General features: G+C 45.0%; 1 protein-coding gene across 1 annotated transcript in view; it reads left to right on the top strand.

The window, feature by feature from the left end:
• Positions 1-19,587, top strand: part of LOC126247975 (protein unc-13 homolog 4B-like) — a 205,183-nt gene that overhangs the window by 151,755 nt on the left and 33,841 nt on the right. Inside the window, exons 7-8 of the mRNA XM_049948543.1 lie at positions 8,470-8,676; positions 12,702-12,899. Coding sequence (XP_049804500.1) covers positions 8,470-8,676; positions 12,702-12,899 — 405 coding nt within the window. The remainder of the gene's footprint in view (positions 1-8,469; positions 8,677-12,701; positions 12,900-19,587) is intronic.

Here is a 19,587-nt window from a genome sequence, read left to right as displayed (position 1 = left end):
TAATTCCACATGTTGCTTATAGTCAAGTTAAGAACTGAATTAGCTGTTTACTCCGCTTTATGAGAAGCCGTATTTTTCTGTTTATTCGGCGCAGCAGCCTAGCAGAGAGAGACGGTGGAGGAAGGCAAACAGTCGACCTCCGCCACAGCCGTAAACATATAACCTTGAGTAGTGTTCAGGGCTGACGCAACCTCCGCCCTCGGGCTTCCCCCAAGTCATTGCTAGCCATGTTAAAGCGGTAGGAGGTAATGGACCAGGCAGCTAGAAAGTGACCGTGCAACGTTGCGATGCCTGCATGGAAGAATGTCTCCTCTAGTTAAGGAAATCGGTGATGGGAAATTTTCCGTAGGAACCGCAAATCACAGTGTCTCAACAGCTGCTCTGGAGTGTGGCTAGAAAGACAGTTTTAACTTCTGGTCAAACCACCGGTAAAATGAACAAAAAATCTCACTCTTGCTAGCGCTCTGTCGAGATCTTGAAATTTCATTGGGGCGACGGTCGCAATCTTGGCAAAACTTGTCAGGAGATTGGATGGCACTCGGAATCAGTACCATCGTTGGTGGATGACTTGGAGTTTTCCAAAACTTGACAAAAAAGTTAGAGTTTGAGTCTACAGTCACTACTTCCTGCTGCCACGAATGATGGTCTTGCTGGCATCCTCGTGGGCCGCACACGTGAAAATGGGTTATAAAATCTGAATTTAACAGGGGCAGTCTCACCCTTAGAAATTAAAAGCCCTGCATGAAATACACAGGTCATCCACCTCTCGACACCACATTTTAGTTAAGGGAGGCATCTGAATAAAATGCATGCTAAAAAATATGCTATTTGGTTCCCTTCACGTGAATTCAGGTGGGAAAGAACTTAAAAAAGATAACAATAAATGCAAAGTTAAATAAATGTTATGAACCGACGCTCGTAGCTTGGGCGCTTGCAGCCGATTAATGGAAGTTTATTTGGTGAGATTCGGCTAGTAATGCTTTTCTGTGAAATAGTTCAGGGGTGCGGTATTTATTAATCGTGTGGAGTTAGACATTTTGGTGAACAATGACCGTAGTTAACTGTATAATTTACAGGGTGCACTTTGAATCTGTGAACGGTGTTTGTTCTTCCGAGTTCACTTTTCATCACACTTTCTGATACATTCTTCGCTTGACTATTGGCAATATTCATTACATGATCCTAAAATTGGTACCAATATCGGAGTTAGACATAATTTGCGCCTTTAACTTTACATTTATTGTTATCTTGTTTAAGTTCTTTCCCACCTGAATTCACGTGAAGGGAACTAAATAGCATATTTTATTAGCATGCATTTTCATTCAGATGCCTCCCTTAACTAAATGTGGTGTCGTGAGGTGGTTGACCTGTGTATTTCATGCATGACTATTAACTTCTAAGGGTGGGACTACCCCTGTTAAATTCAGATTTTATTTTATAAAATGTTATCCGTTGCACGACTTGTTTCATTACCTTTCGAAACTGGCGTAGTATTACTCATTAGAACTTGGAAGCTTCTATTGCTTAACATAGCATTGATGAGGTTTCCAATTTTAAGAGATGTTACGACTCTTCAAAGTTTGAATATAACTTGTTGCCTCCATACAGTACCATAAGCCGCTCTTAGAGCTATAAAGCTATTAAAGTATTTTCTTTGTTTTATAATCCTGCTTCTGTTAAAGTTTTCAGTGGGAGAAACTGGTCGGTGCAGGTGCCGGCTGGGCCAAATCCTGCCTATTCAACAGGCAGGTTTTGGAAAATTTTGTGGCTGGTACTATTATATAGTATTCTTTCCAAAAGTTTACATACCATGCTAAGTAAAGCAATGCGTCGGTAGCTCTCCAGTTTGGCATTTGGTTTACCTGATTTTAAGATGGCTGTGATTTTTGATCTTTTCAAATCAGGGGGTATGTTTCCAGTTTGGAATATATCAGTAAAGAACGCTGCTAGCCAATTTCTTAATTGTTTCCTGCTGTGGATTAGGAATTCTCAATGGATGCCTTCAAAACCAGATGCCTTCCTCGCTTTCACTTCTTTGAGAGCTGTCGTCATTTCCTTACTTCTGAATGGTCTGTAGTAGTCTGACTCAGTTTTACAGGGTAGTTTGAGAGCCTTCAATTCCTGTTTGACCATAACTGTATGTTATCCAATCTTAGGAGTTATAGAGGTTGTCACAATGTTATTTGCTACTTGCTAGGGAGTAATGACCTCCTTTCTGCGATCTGGTGGGTTGGCGCCTCCAAGTTTTCTCAGCAGCGGACGATGTTACTCGCGTCTGCAGCATACCCTAAGCTGCACGTGTCTCTTGGGTGGTTCTAAACGAGTAACAATACTGGCGCCAGACAATTCCAGTAAATGTCTTGGTATCCATCGCATTACCACACAAAGCTGCTGAGATAAAATTTTTAGACGGACGTAACATGGATTCGCTATGCGAATTACAGGCAATGCCATCTTCAAACGCATTGCACATTTGCAGCAAAGATATAAAAAACAAATTACAGCTGTAATACAATCCAACGAGTAGAAGAAAAGGGTATTCAAAACCATTTAGTAAACATTCGTGATGGTGTCTTATACTGCACAATGCATCTAAATATAAGTATAAAAGCTGTTGTTAGTCAATTACTCATCCACTTACACAGACAAGACAGCACCTTTTCGCTAAGAATGGTAGCAGTCCGAAACAGAGAACAATTGACACGAAGCATTCCCAATGGCGCGGACTTTTAACCATCAGTACTTGAGAACCGGCCGCTAACTTATGGCGCCGTTACTACAACTAGTTGACTGCGGGCTCAAAATACAATACTTTATGTTGGTTACCAACAAATAATAAGATATGCGGCCAGAGATGCTGCCCGCCAATGTCATTATTGGCACTTTAACAAAAAAGTTTGACGAAACTGTCTACATGTTCTGGATTGCCTGCCCCCCCCCCCCTCCCCCCCTTCCCTATTGGAACTCCGCCACGACGCATATATGACCAGTCGAAAATTAGAGAAATTCTGTATCCACCGATATGTGTCACTTTTATGTATGTCTTGTAGTTTTCATGCAATCGTCTACTGAAGCCCCGGAGGTACTTATGGATTACCGTGTATGTAGATTTAGATTTCAAATCTACACTTCTCTAAGATTCGGTTTTACTGTCGCCATAACACCCTGTGCTTTGAGTGTATTAGAAAGACTTATCCTAAGGTGACGCAGTATCCAGGCGAAAAAAATTACTATCCCTCAGTTTAGTAAAGATTGGTTTGCTCAACTATACTTTGTATTTTCGAATGCAGCACATGCTGGCAACAAGTTTTACCATATCTGTCGCTAGAAAGCCTAGTCTATTGCATGATTTGTTTAATCTTATTGATTTTAAGAAAACATATAGCACGCGCTGCAACATAAAATACGCTCTTGTAAGTTAGTTTCTTCTGTCGATCCCTTCAGTTCATTTGAGAATTTACAAAGTGTTCAAATTAGATGTGGCTCCATCTTTCATAATTTAGTACTAAATGAATATTGTTGTTGAAATGCATGTACTGTTGTAAGAAGGGTGAAATAATGTTTATATTGTTACTACTACTCGAGCTGAAGCGACAGGCCTGTTTGTTAACTGCACACTTAAGTTGTGCCAATCACTGTTGAACATTGGCTTTTGAACAAGGTTGCATAATAGTGTATTTTTATTTGTTAAAATGCACTTGAAGAACGTGTATACGTGATTGAAACTATTTTTTTATGAAATGTAATGGTACGTGTCGGCGGAGAAATCTGGAAAGGAAGCACAAGTGAAAAGTACACACATCAAAAAAAGTTTAGCATCACCCCGGTTCCCAGAACTCCCGAAGGTAGACGTTGACTGTGGATATTGTATCAAAGACACAGTCCCTTTGACTATTCAGAGATGTTACTAAACCCGCCCAAAGATGTAAACAACGATGCATGAGCAGTGCCTATTAGACGGGGGGGTTCGACCGCCGAGCAGTTCCTGTCATTCCACCAGGAAGGAGGTACATGGCTCGTGTTGTCTGTAATTCAACCATGCCTAGACGGTCAATACCGCGGATAGATTGCGTTCGCATTGTTACTTTGTACCAGGAAGGGCTCTCAACAATGGAAGTATGCAGGCGTCTCGGAGTGAACCAAAGCGATGTTGTTCGTACATGGAGGAGATACGGAGAGACAGGAACTGTCGATGACATGCCTCGCTCAGGCCGGCCAAGGGCTACTACTGCAGTGGATGACAGCTACCTACGGATTATGGCTCGGAGGAACCCTGACAGCAACGCCACCATGTTGAATGATGCTTTTCGTGCAGTCACAGGACGTCATGTTACGACTCAAACTGTGCGCAATAGGCTGCATGATGCGCAACCTCACTCCCGACGTCCATGGCGAGGTTCATCTTTGCAACCACAAAAGCATGCAGCGCGGTACAGATGGGTCCAACAACATGCCGAGTGGACCGCTCAGGATTGGCATCACGTTTTCTTCACTGATGAGTGTCGCATATGCCTTCATTCAATTGTCGGAGACGTGTTTGAAGGCAAGCCGGTCAGGCTGAACGCCTTAGACACACTGTCCAGCGAGTGCAGCAAGGTGGGGCCGACGTACAGCGCTGGTGGTCATGGAAGGCGCCGTAACGGCTGTACGATACGTAAATGCCAATTCGGCAGCATATTGGCGAGGCATTCGTCTTCATGGACGACAATTCGCGTCCTCATCGTGAACATCTTGTGAATGACTTCCTTCAGGATGACATCGCTCGACTAGAGTGGCCAGCATGTTCTCCAGACATGAATCCTATCGAACATGCCTGGGATAAATTGAAAAGGGCTGTTTACTGAAGACGTGACCCAACAACCACTCTGAGGAATCTACTCCGAATCGCCATTGAGGGGTGGGACAATGTGGACCAACAGTGTGTTGATGAACTTGTGGATAGAATGCCACGACGAATACAGGGATGCATCATTGCAAGAGAACGTGTTGCTGGGTATTAGAAGTACCGGTGTGTACAGCAATTTGGACCACCACCTCTGAAGGTCTCGCTGTATGGTGGTACAACATGCAACATGTTGTTTTCATGAGCAATAAAAAGGGGCGGAAATGATATTTACGTTGATATTTATTCCAATTTTCTGTACAGGTTCCGGAACTCTCGGAACCGAGGTGATGCAAAACTTTTATTGACGTGTGTATTATTCAGAAGTTAGTTACAAAATTACGTGATAGAAGTTCGGTGTTAAAGAAGAAACGTGTCAGACCAAATTCAGTTTTAGAAACGAATGCCATTCAATATGTTAAAGCAGCAGTTACAAAATCTCCCCATAAATCTTAGCGTAGTTTAAGCCAGGAAAAGAAGATTTCACTTGGATCGGCCCACACTGTATTGAGAATACACTGGGGTAACAAAAGTCAGGGGATACCTACAAATATCGCATCGGACCTCCTTTTACCTGGCGTAGTGCAGTAACTCAAAGTACCATAAACACAACAAGTCACTGGAAGTCCCCTGCAGAAAAACTGAACTATGCTGCCACTACAGCCGTCCGTAGTTGGGTAGTGTTACCGGTGCAGAATTTTATGCATGAACTGACCTCTCCATTATGTCCGATACATGTTCGATGGGATTCATGTCGTGCGATCTGGGCGGCCAAATCATTCACTCGGATTGTCCAGAACGTTCTTCAAACAATGGGGAACAACTGTGGCCCGGTAACATGGTACATAGTCATACATAAAAATTCCATCGCTGTTTGGGAACTTGAAGTCCATGAATGGCTGCAAATGATCTCCAATAGCCGAACATAACCATTTCCAGTCATTGACCATTTCAATTGGACCAGAGGACCCAGTCCATTCCATGTAAACGCAGCCACACCATTATGGAGCCACCACCAACTTGCAAAGTGCTTTCTTGACAGCTTGGGTCCATGGCTTCGTAGGGTCTGCGACACACTAGAACCCTACCATCAGCTCTTACCAAATGAAATCACCACGGTTTGCCAGTCGTCTAGGATCTGTTCACGAGCCCAGAAGAGGCGCTACAAGTGATTTCATGCTGTTAGCAAAGACACCAGCGTCGGTCGTCTGCTGCCATAGCACATTAACTCCAAATTTCGCCGCATCCTCCAATAGGATACGTTCGTCGTATGTGCCACATTGATTTCTGCGGTTATTTCACGCAACGTTGGCAACTCTACGCAAATGTCGCTGCTCTCGGTCGTTTAGTGAAGGCCGTCGGTCATTGCGTTATCCGTGGTGAGAGATAATGCCTCAAAGTTGGTATTCTCGGCAAAAACACTTAACACTATGGATCTCAGAAAATAGAATTTCCAACCTGTTTCCGAAATGGAATGTCCCTTGCTTCTAGCTTCGCGTTCAAGGTCTGTTAATTCCCGTCTTACGGTCTTAATCACCTCGCTAACCTTTTCACATGAAATCAGCAAACTAACAAACAAATGACTGCTCCACCAACGTGCTGAGCTTATATCTGCATATCGCTATACTGTGACTTTTGCCATTGCAATGTAATACTGAAATGTTATCCGTACTGGATTCAGTTTTTTCCATGCACTGAATAATGCTGATTATGACAGAAAGGTTCACTACTGTCAATGGTTCTAGACCCTGATTAGAGGCAACAATGGCACTTTAGACTAAATGTATTTCACAGATAGAGCTTGGTGGGTATGTTAATAGCCAGAACCACCGGAACTAGGGGTACTATCAACCCGCACACTTTCAATGAGTCTCCTCTCTCCCCTCCCCCCCTCCCCCCCCAAAAAAAGGCTTATGGAGTACAGTATCAAGGCTACGAATGATAGGACCTTTGGTGTTTGAAACAACTGTGGCTCCTACTATCTACCGAGACATTATCTGACAGTTCATAGCCTTACTATGAGAGGATGACCGTGACTACTGGTTGCAACAGGACGGCGCCACTTGCCGTACATCTCGCTCTGCTGTGGAGATGCTACAGGAACTTTTCGGTGAAAGACTCATTTCGACAGGATTGTGGCCCCCACGATCCCCTGATCTGAGTAGTCCAGACTCGTTGCGGTAGGGCTGCTTGAAAGAAATTGCTTACAGTAGCAATCTCCATACCCTGCAGGAACTGAAGTCAAACATTATGGAAGCCATAAACCAAACAGACAGTGTAATTCTTACTAGAGTACCCAGGAACATGGTCAAAAGTATCGACAAGTACATAGAAACAGATGGACAACATTTACAATAGCTGGTGTAATTTATAGTAACTTATGATGTAAGTTTGACAATAAAATATTACTTTCAGAATAAACTAAGTGATGGGGACTCTTTTAAGTTGAACACCCTATACATCCTTAAATGTCACAGGTAGGATAGTACATTTAAAGTGTTCGCTAACATCTGCATACACACTGTGATCCTTATACAGGGTGTTACAAAAAGGTACGGCCAAACTTCCAGGAAACATTCCTCACACACAAAGAAAGAAAATATGTTATGTGGACATGTGTCCGGGAACGCTTACTTTCCATGTTAGAGCTCATTTTATTGCTTCTCTTCAAATCACATTAATCGTGAAATGGAAACACACAGCAACAGAACGTACCAGCGTGACTTCAAACACTTTCTTACAGGAAATGTTCAAAATGTCCTCCGTTAGCGAGGATACATGCATCCACCCTCCGTCGCATGGAATCCCTGATGCGCTGATGCAGCCCTGGAGAATGTCGTATTGTATCACAGCCGTCCACAATACGAGCACGAAGAGTCTCTACATTTGGTACCGGGGTTGCGCAGACAAGAGCTTTCAAATGCCCCCATAAATTAAAGTCAAGAGGGTTGAGGTCAGGAGAGCATGGGGGCCATGGAACTGGTCCGCCTCTACCAGTCCATCGGTCACCGAATCTATTGTTGAGAAGCGTACGAACACTTCGACTGAAATGTGCAGGAGCTCCATCGTGCATGAACCACATGTTGTGTCGTACTTGTAAAGGCACATGTTCTAGCAGCACAGGTAGAGTATCCCGTATGAAATCATGATAACGTGCTACATTGAGCGTAGGTGGAAGAACAAACTAAAATGAGCTCCAACATGGAAATTAAGCGTTTCCGGACACATGTCCACATAACATCTTTTCTTTATTTGTGTGTGAGGAATGCTTCCTGAAAGTTTGGCGGTACCTTTTTGTAACACCCTGTATATGACTGAAGCGCTAAATGAAAATTTGTACCAAAGCTGGGATGCGAACCCGAGTCGCCTGTCGCTAGGAAGATGCGCTATCCACCACGCCACCGTAACACAGAGTCTTTGCACAAGTGCCAGACTACCTCAGCACGCCTCCCAGCTCAGTCCAACTGCACGTCTCAGCCCACTAGGTATTCCCCCTGAACTTGGACATCGCTGCAGAGATTTTCCACTCTAATCAATGTAATCACATCTTCCACACTAATTAAGAATGTGACGGTGTGCGTTTGCAGCTGTGCGTGTCGGTGAGCAACATGGAGCAGGCGCGCGCCTTCCTGGTGCAGCAGCTGGCGGAGCTGTCTCTGGACGATGTGGCGGCCCGTTGCTCGGAGCCGGAGGAGGTGGAGGCGCTGCAGGAGAGGCTGGCCGACACCATTGAGGACACCGCCAACACACTCGCCGTCCACCTCTGCGCCAGGATAGACTTCATCGCTCGCAAGGTCAGCCCAGAGCGCCGACGCGGCCCTCCCTGTCACACACACGCCTGGGGTAGCAGACGCGGTGACTGACGAAAACAGCGCAAACTAACAAAGCACAAAAAATTTATCTCCGAATTTAAGTAATTACTCCCGCGTCTATCACCTTGGGAAAGATAAGAAGGGCGTTCAATAAGTAATGTAACACATTTTTTTCTCGGCAAATTTCGGTTGAAAAAATACGGAATTTGTTGTGGGACATCGTTCAGTATTCCCGCTTCAGCCCCGGCAGTTTCATAAAGTGCCGATAGGTAAGGCGCTGTATGTAGCCTTCAAAATGACGTCTGTAACAAAGGTACATTCCAAGCAAAGAGCTGTGATTGAGTTTCATTTGGCGGAGACCCAGAGCATCGCATGTATACGTTGGCGCTTGCAGAATGTATACAGAGACCTGGCAGTGAGCAAAACCACGGGGAGTCCTTGGGGTGAAGCGACTGTTACAATAGCAACAAGGTCGCGCCAACCTGTCCAGTTTCCCATATGCCGGCCGGTCGCACACAGCTATGACTCTTGCAATGTTGTAACATGCCGACATTCTCATTCAAGGTGATCGGCGGATGACAATCGAATATCTCGCTCCACAACTGGACGTCTCTGTTGGTAGTGTTGACATAGTCGTCCACCAGCTGGTGTACTCAAGCAGACTGGTACCATGCTGTCATACAAGCCTTCCCAGTAAGGTGGCGTAAGGCCGTCGCAGTGAATGGAGGTTATGTTAAAAAAAATAGGATTTTGTAGCCCACGGAGTGAGGAATAATATGGTGTATTGGAATCCTGAGTAAAACCAACCTGCTTTCAGAAAAAAAGGGATTCCATTACGTATTGAACGCCCCTCTTATTACAAATTTAACTTTTACGAAATGCCTACGTCTGAAATGGGATCCGGTGTTCAGCACAGGAAAGCTCCATATTTGCACAAATAAGCTGCTTAAATCCCGTTTTCACCACTCTCATTACTTCCCTGGTTTGTGTTCCTTCGGTCGCAAATCTGTTTCTCAGTACGTTTTGGCTACAGGAAATCCTTATATAAGTCCATCTATGTGAAGGAGATACATCTGCAACCCGAGTACACTAAAGCAGAGCACCGTCTGTCTCCAGTTGTGAAAACCATAATGATGCTTGTCTATAATGTCCAGTCTGTCAACGTTATCTCAAAGAGTGAGTTCCAAGGGAACATTGTCACTCTAGTGCAAGAACGATTCTAAGTATGGCAAGTTGCCCGCCGACGTAGCTTACACCACAGAGACAATATTCAAACATTCAAGATCTATCGTCAGACTAAGGACATCGATGATCCACACATATTGGCCGCCGACAGTCCATAAAACTAGCTGACGACCTCTACGTACAAATTATGGCTCTTAGTTACCTGAAAAAGAATGCAACATAACTATGCACTGTGTTTTTGGAGGCAACTGGGAAAACTGTGAGTACATAATCGATGTACAACTGTCTCTACACTATAAATTTGGTCTCAAGGTGTCCACTCGAATCAACAGTACCTATCAGCCGCTCCCCAGCAAACTGGTGCACGAAGAAATTAGTATAACTAGGAACTGAATCTGAGCCAATAATATTGGGTTCTCGTGACGAGGAGTGTAGGGTTTGCGCGCCTAAGAAGATCGTCAGAGAGGAATGTGGCGGCTGCTAAGTAGCAATGCACTCCCCCCCAGGCGTGTAGTTTCACGGGCTCACCAGGGAGGTATGAGAGTTGGATTTTGTGCCAGTATCTTGTAACTCTAACGGACGCCTCTCATCGCTAAAGCTCCGTCTACTGACCCCTCCCAGTGGCGTCATTTCAGTTATTTATTCATTTGCTATTTTCTTATAGTGTGTTATCTATTTAAAAAGAAGAAACCGAATGTTCTACACGAATTGGCATTAATAAACACATAATATTTTAACATACTGTCAAATGTGTTAGTAATAACCAAGCGGCTGCATTATGCAGGTGGTCTCTCGGCTGCTGTCAGCTTCCCAGACCTTCTTACTCAAGTAGGTCCTCAGCTGATATCACGAGGCTGAGTTTACCCCTTACCACTCCTCACACCAAGGAAAAATCACTGGCAGTTCTAGGGATGGAACATGAGTCTTCCGCATGGCATTCAGGCAAGGTAACCACTTAACTACAGAGGCACACAGCCTCTCATCGCTATGGGGATTAATTTAACAGCAGTCCAGTATTGCAAAAGGATCCACCACCTATGTCAATGGTCAGAATTTCGGAGAAGGGTTCGTTTTTACAGGTGAAAATGGCCAAGCTCACGGCACTTGAATACCTTCCTACCGGAGGCAGGAATCAGCCGAAATTGATGGATGCGGTTTGTCTGCTGACGTGAAACTGAATAAGCATGCTTGGGACCTGATGTAATTTGCAATGTTTTTCGTAGGAACACCCTCATGGTTTTATGAGCTCAGAGGACCCACTGTCGAAGAATGGGACAGGAAACGTCTTTATTGCGTTGTGGAGAAAAGCCTCTTGTACCCCTCCCCCCCCTCCTTCCTCCACCGTGGAAACTGGAGTACACAATTTTTATTCATTACAGAATTCCCACACACTTCTGAACGTAAGTGGACAAACATCACTTCTCTGAGGTATAATAAGTCTTTTGTGCCACCTATAAAATGTATTTCTTGTGCTATGACAGGTCTCTGAATTGACCGACTGATTTATATCGCAAATGATAAATCTAGAGTCTTGTAACTCCCTGATCCCGGGAAAAATTTCTGCGGATTTTGACTTCACAGGTGTAGAAAAATGTGCACTCTCGAACAGACTGCATTTATTGTGGTTATTGTTTGCATTTCTTAGTCAGATTATCCTTTTACACTGTCCATTCACATTAATGTGACCACATGTCAAAGGTCTCAGTAGCCATCTATAGAGAATCAGCGAGGTTCTGGAAGGTACTGACAGGGATGGGGAGCCATTCTGACTCTAGTGCCCCTAGCCAACTTCGCTAGGTTTCTCGGATGAGAGCAAACAGCCCGATCGAGGTGTCTCACACATTCTCGATTGGGTTCAAATCTGAGGACTCTGGTGGCTAGGGGAGTACGGTAAACTCACCCTCTTCGAACCACACACGTAGAATGCAAGCTGTGTGAAATGTTGCATGTCATTGTCATGCTGGCAGATGCCATCGTGACGAGGAGAAGCAAACTGGATGCAAGGTTAGACATGGTCCCCAAAGATAGATGCATACTGAGCCATCTGTTTTCTGAAAAGAAACACCTGTTGCCACTCAGTGGATGTCCAATTGTAGTATCAGCGTGCAAACTACAGCGTCCGTCGCCGATGAGCAGCAGTCATCATTACTGCATGAACCATGCGCCTACTGTGGAGGTCCATACGCAGCAACGGTCGTTGAGGACACACTATTGGTAGCTCTTTGGTTCATATGGACGGTCATTTGTTCAACAATTGCACATCTACCCGCCTGTACACATCGTCGCAGCCGTTGTTCACCCCTGTCATCTATGGCGCGTGATGCACCTCAGTTGTCTCTGCAAAAGTTACGGATAGTGCCATTTTGCCATACACGGTGTACTTTAAACACGGCGGCATGTGAATAGTTCACAAACTTAGCAGTTTCACAAATGTTTCGACCCTTGGTCCGAAAGCCAATGATCATGCCCTTTCTAACACCAGATAAATCGCTTTTTTTACGCAATATGATAACGACTGTACTGTTTTCTACGCCCGCCATCCCCGACACGCTATATGTACCGGCCATTCTAACGCTACCACCTGCCTTCTGTGAGAGGTTATTGCACTTTGACGTCGAATATAGGCTGTGGTCACATTACTGTGACTGGACCGTGTCTTTCGGTAAGACCTGTTCTTTCATTTCTTGCTCCCCTCCAATCTAGCCCCGTGCGCATTAGGTGTCCAGGTGGTGCCAAACTCTTTCTCTCTGGCAGCTTATTTCGCTCAGCTCGATGCCAGAAGCGTAGCCAACGTGTGCAGCGTGGACCCTGTGTGCAGCCAGGTGGTGTGCGGAGTCCGGCGAGCGCTGCTGGACCCGCAGCAGCTGGGCGGCGAGCGCGAGGCGTGGCTGCGGCACATGGACGACACGCTGGCCGTGCTGTACGCCCGGCTGCGGCCCAGGCACCTCTGCCGCCTGCTCGACGTCGCCTGGGACAGCTTCCGGCCCGCCGTGCGCCAGGCCATTGACGACCACCTCTACGTAAGTAGCGGCTAGAGCTCTAAGACTGCGGTACGCTACTGTAGACTATCGTAAGTAAGTGTAGGCTATGGCAGTTTTCCTTTGTACACTGTGTGATCAAAGTATCCGGACACTCCCAAAAACATATGTTTTTCATATTAGGTGCATTGTGCTGCCACCTACTTCCAGGTACTTCATATCAGTGACCTCAGCAGTCATTAGACATCGAGAGAGAGCACAATCGGGCGCTCCGCGAACCCACGGACTTCGAACGTGGTCAGGTGATTGGGTGTCACTTGTGTCATAAGTCTGTACGCGAGAATTCTACATTCCTAAACACCCCTAGGCTTACTGTTTCCAAAGTGATAGTGAAGCTGAAACGCGAATGGACACGTACAGCACAAAAGCTTATAGTCCGACCTCGTCTGTTGACTGAGACCGCCGACAGTTGAAAAAGGTCGTAATTTGTAATAGGCAGGCCTCTATCCAGACCTTCACACACAAATTCCAAACTGCATCAGGATCCACTGCAAGTACTATGACAGTTGAGCGGGAGGTGAAAAACGTGGGTTTCATGGCCGAGCGGCTGCGCATAAGCCACACATCACGCCGGTAAATGCCAAACGACGCCTCGATTAGTGTAAGGAGCGTAAACATAGGACGATTGAACAGTGGAAAAGCGTTGTGTGGAGTGACGAATCACGGTACATTACTGCGGCGATCCGATGGCAAGGTGTGGGTATGACGAATGTCCGGTGAACGTTGTCTTCCAGCGTGTGTAGTGCCAACAGTAAAATTCCAAGGCGGTGGTGTTATGGTGTGGTCGTGTTTTGCACCCGTTGTTGTTTTGCTTGGCACTATCACAGCACAGGCCTACATTGGTGTTTTAAGCGCGTTCTTTCTTCCCATTGTTGAAGAGCAATTCGGAGATGGCGATTGCTTCTTTCAGCACGATCGAGCACCTGTTCATAATTAACGGCCTGTGGCGGAGTGGTTACACGACAATAACATCCCTGTAATGAACTGGCCTGCACAGAGTCCTGACCTGAATCCTATAGAACACCTCTAGGATGTTTTGGAACTCTGCCTTCGTCCCAGGCCTCACCGAGTGATATCGATATCTCTTCTCAGTGCAGCACTCCGTGAAGAATGGGCTGCCATTCCCCAAGAAACCTTCCAACAGCTGGTTGAACGTATCAGTGCGAGAGTGGAGTCTGTCATCGAGGCTAAAGGTGGGCCAACACCGTACTGAATTCCAGAATTACCGATCGAGGGCGCGACGAACTTGTAAGTCATTTTCAGCCAGGTGTCCGGATAATTTTGATCACGTAGTGTAGCTTCGGTCAGTTAAGGTTGTACCCGTATTACCTGTATGTTAGGTGCGTGTGTTGCATACCTATCTGGCGTTACTTCATAACGATCGCTTTATTTACGTGTGCGATTAGTGTCTTAGATTCACCCCAGAAGCCGGAAGCGATGAACCCTCTAGAAACTGTGTGAGTGTATATAAATTACCCCGTGACCCATGCAACATTTTTGTTTGACGTAGGCATCCTCCTGTCTGTTACGTAAAAATGAAAAATATTCAGACCAAAATTGAAATCGTCAATGTTTAATTCAGGTTGTATTGGAAAATCGTTGATACGTAATGTGAGACAGAGGGACGTTATATTAAAAAAAAAGGAACAAAAACAAGAATGTATCTCATACATCGCTTCGATACTTTGCCGAACTTATATAAAACATATTTCTCTTACTCCTAAACAACTTTCACATTTAACAATATTAACAGCAAACTCTTGCATTTGATTACGATGAAGAATGTTCTATTGATTAAAAAATAACAATAATTATATTATTATTATGCTTGTGCATGTAAACTGTACTTGCATCAAAGGTGTTTTGGTTACATAATAAGGTAGAAGTTACGCTATCAACTAATTTTTACTACCTGTAGAATGCAATGTATATTCGTTGAGCACATAAAATAAGCAATAGACTAACACTGAAATCGATGTACGGTTCTAGTCATGTGCAAAAGAAATAAACAAACAAAAAGAGAAGTGGTCAGCTTCCAGTTTCTCTCTTACACATTCAGTGCTACCCAGTTCTGACTATTAAACTGTACTTTTGGTAAAGCAAAACTCTGGTAGTGGCACTTTGTTTATAAGCGCACAGGACATAAAATTAATCCCGAACGTTTTACTTGTGATTGAATGATTTACGGGTATAGTCGAACTGCGATATGTTCTGTACTTTTCGTCAACCCGAAACGTATTCTTGCTGCCCTATGAACTTGTGTGTGGTCAGAATGAGATTTTCACTCTGCATCAGTGTGTGCTCTGATATAAATTTCCTGTCACATTAAAACTGTGTACCAGACCGAGACTCGAAGTCGGGACCTACCAACTGAGCCACCTAAGTACGACTGACGATTCGTCCTCACAGCTTCACTCCGGCCAGAACACGTCTCCTACCATCCAAGAAGTTCTCCTACGAACCTTGCAAGGGGGATGTTTCCAGAATTAGGTTTTCACTCTGCAGCGGAGTAGCAGGCTGTGGCTAAGCCATGTCTCTTTTCCAGGAGAGCTAACTTTGCAAGTTTCGTGGGAGAATTTCTGTGAAGTTTGGAAGGTAGGAGATGAGGTACTGGTGGAAGTAAAGCTGTGACGACGGATCGTGAATTGTCCTTGGGTAGCTCAGTTGCTAGAGCACTTTCCCGCGAAAGGCAAACGGTCCCGAGTTCGAGTCTCGGTCTGGCACACAGTTTTAATCTGCCAGGAAGTTTCATAGCTGTGGTCATCTTGGAAGATAGAAGTGTCTTCTGTATACTCATGAAGATGTGGAAGAAAGGGCGACGCCAGGTTCAAGGCGTTACCCAAGGGTTAGACTGATACTTTTCACGTTTGGTTTTTTGTTGTACCGATTTATTGAAACGTGTGTGATGATTGAACCGATCTGTGCAGTGACGGCAAAAAATCGCAACGCCATGATGGAGTTGTGTGACATAAACGAAAGTTGGTAAGCGCGCTTCTGTATCTGAAAGATGATGTCTATTCAAATTTCGTGCCAGTCGCATAAGAGTGGCGCTAGTAGAGAATCAAGTTCGCTTTAAATACATACTGTAACGGTCGTGAGCTTTGATTACCTTTGAGATTTTGACGTGGTGAGTTGACGTTAGTTAAGAATGCCTTTAAGGCTGCAGAGACGCTACTATCAACATCTCACTGAGTGTGAATGCGGTCGTGTAATAGTGCTATGAGAAGCTGGATGTTCCTTCTGCGGTATTGCAGAAAGACGTGCCAGGAATGTAGCCACTGTACATGATTGCTGGCAGCGGTGGTCAGGAGAATGTATGGTTGCAAGAAGACCGCGCTGCAGCTGCAGTACTACGCCCCAGAGCCATAAACCGATTTCGATGGTCTTCCCTCTCGGCATTGCCACCTGGCTGTCCGGAGCGCGGACACAACGAACACCACTGACCCCAAACCACTGCCATTTGCGACTTCAGTGGTGTCAACCGAGAGTTCATTGGAGGGCAGGGTGGAGGTATTTTGTGTTTTCTGATGAAAGCTAGTTCTGCCTCGGTGCCAGTGAAGGCCGTATGTTGGTTAGAAGGAGCCTGATAAGGGTCTGCAACCGACCTCTCTGCGCCGCTGGACACACTGGACCTACACCTAAATTTATGTTCTGGGGTGCGATTTCGTATGACAGCAAGAGTGCGTTCGTGGTTATCCCACACACCCTGACTGCATATTTGTACGTCAATCTGGTGATTCGACCTGTTGTGCTGCCATTCATGAACGGCGTTCCAGGTGGTGTTTTCCAACAGGATAACGCTCACCCACTTACCACTGTTGTACCCCAACATGCACTACAGTGTGTCTACATGATGCTTTGGGCTGTTAGATCACCAGATCTGTCTCCAGTCGAGCACATATCGAACATCATCGGTCGACAACTTTAGCGTCATCCACCAACAGCATTGACCGTTCCATTTTTGACCGATAAAATGCAACAGCCATGGAGACCCATCTCACAAACTGACACCCAGCACCTTTGTAAGGCCGGTCGGGATGGCCGAGCGGTTCTAGGCGCTGCAGTCTGGAACCGCGCGACCGCTACGGTCGCAGGTTCGAATCCTGCCTCGGGTATGGATGTGTGTGATGTCCTTAGGTTAGTTAGGTTTAAGTAGTTCTAAGTTCTAGGGGACTGATGACCTCAGAAGTTAAGTCCCATAGTGCTCAGAGCCATTTGAACCATTTCGAACCTTTGTAAGACAATGCATACTCGTTTGCACGCTTACATTGAGAATTCTGACGGTTATACCGCTTATTAATGTACCAGCACTTCACATTTGCAATGGCTTATCTCGCACTTACCTGTGATCTTGCAATGTTAATCATTTAAATATGTTACCTAGATAAAAGTATTCCAGAAGTTTCGTTACTCGATATCAATTATATTTTGGTGTTGAGAGTTTTCTTCTGTTAGTGTAGAATCTGTTCGTTTGTATCATGGGTAATAACAACGGTTGTGAAGGTCGAGTCGCTGACACACATCTGGTTTCATCTTTTTATATAAATATCTAGTTACATGTTTCTTTATTAAATGTCTCTGCAGAAGAAATTGACGAGACATAGAAAAGCGGCCTGGCAAGCCGACTGTGGACTGCAGGGGTGTCCCTAGGGACAGAGAAAATTCCGGATGGAGGTGCATCCGGAGACAGGGCACTGCGCTGACCGCCCATCGGTAGGTGTTCTCTGTCGCTGTGGTTCCAGACGGTCGCGTGTGGCTCCAGGTACTTGCAATTTCAAATGTCGTCGGACAGGGCGGTGATGATTTTCTAAAAAGCTTGGTTTGGAAATGATGTTATACGTCCAGACAAAGCAAAATTAATTATTTTTCGAGACACTATTCCTGTTAAAAAGAACCTCTTGGTGACCAGTTTTTACCACAAGGCCTGCCAAGATTGCTAGTGAAAACCGTCCTGGGCAAAAGAATGCTGTTTTCATGTTGGATGGCTACTTGGTAGTTTTAAAGTTGTTCTACGAGTACTTTTTTTGCGAGGGAGGAATTGCGTCATCCAGATGCAAAACCACGCAGACAACATATTGCTCTCTCATGTCATGGGAAAGCGCCTCATGGCTAAAAAAATATCTGCTAGGTTGGATGTTTGGGAGCAGTTTCTAAAATTTCACTGAACAATATTCGACCGAACCTTCCCGATAGTAAAGCAGAGTTTGCTTAGACTATTGCGAGAGACCCTGTAGCAGAGAGAAATAAATTTTGGAAGAACGGACTTGTTCACGGGACGTGAGAGAAGACACTCGATCAACAGAAGCAGACTTGCATTCTGCAATCAGTTTGTCACTCCACGACTCATGAGTTGTTCCTGCCAAGAAGTCTTAGCGGATGCAGAACTTTTCGCTCTGAACAATCGATTCTGGTGAGAGTAGGAAATAAATTCTGTATTTAATAAGTGGCTATTAGGTGACGTTTGAAGGAGCACACTTTAATATAACTTCTTCACATACACCATGCTTGGACAAGAAAAAACTAAGAAAAGAGTGATTACTATAGTATTATTAAAAAAACTACGTCGAAGATATACAAAAACACCTTGCGCAACATATAACAACAAAATATAGAAAAATGTTGCATGGTGTCCGTTCTTTTGCACAAGTCTGCAACTATAGACACCACGCCGGATCCGCAGGTCTGATACATATTATGTAAATAGAAGGGGAGAAAGGAAAGGAAAAGGTAAATGCTAATAATAGCAGCTGCATCAGGGCTTCGCTCGTAGTCAGCAGTGAGGAATGAAAATGTTTGTTGGACTGGGACTCGAACCCATAATCTCCTGCTTTCTAGGCAATTGCCTTAACCACTGCGCCACCAGGACACATGGCCAAATAAATAAATAAAATAAAAAATCGACCACACATTCATATAATTAATTCGCCTCGTTGAACAATGAAGCCACAGCCTTCAATGCGGATGCAGATTTATGTTCGACCTCCAGCCGGAAACTAAAAGTTAGCGAGCTTGGAGGACGTGTACGATGGCTGTGGATAGGTGGCACAAGGTAGCAGTTTGAGACGGCCGGAGAACGTGCCGAGACATTTCCAAGATGACCACCTGACAAAAATTTCAGTTGTCTGTTCAAAATGGCTCTGAGCACTATGGGATTTAACTGCTGTGGTCATCAGTCCCCTAGAACTTAGAACTACTTAAACCTAACTAACCTAAGGACATCACAAACACCCATGCCCGAGGCAGGATTCGAACCTGCGACCGCAGTGGTCGCGCGGTTCCAGACTGTAGCGCCTAGAACCGCTCGGCCACTCTGGCCGGCCCCAGTTGTCTGTTAATAGAACTCATAGATAACAGACAAATATCTGTTCTCTTACACGTTGAAGCACATTACTGACTTTTTGACAGCACTTGGGCATACGATTAACAAAATGATTCCGCGACTTTCATTTACTGACACTAACTTCCCGGCTGACGCTACTTCGCACTACTTGCAAGTATGCAATGCGCCACTGACCTGTTTGTGGGTTTCTTTATAAAAAAATGAGGAATAGTTACATACACAATATTCTACTTGCGTGTATCTAGACCCATAATCTCTTGATAATTTCTGGTTTTAATGATAGGTAAGTATGTGGTGCACTTGGAACTCCGTCAGCAATGATCATTTCCT

The sequence above is a fragment of the Schistocerca nitens genome, chromosome 1 (assembly GCF_023898315.1).
Source record: "Schistocerca nitens isolate TAMUIC-IGC-003100 chromosome 1, iqSchNite1.1, whole genome shotgun sequence".
NCBI classification, from domain to species: domain Eukaryota; kingdom Metazoa; phylum Arthropoda; class Insecta; order Orthoptera; family Acrididae; genus Schistocerca; species Schistocerca nitens.
The sequence above is the reverse complement of the archived record's forward strand: the minus strand, read 5'-3'. Positions and strand labels throughout refer to the sequence as shown.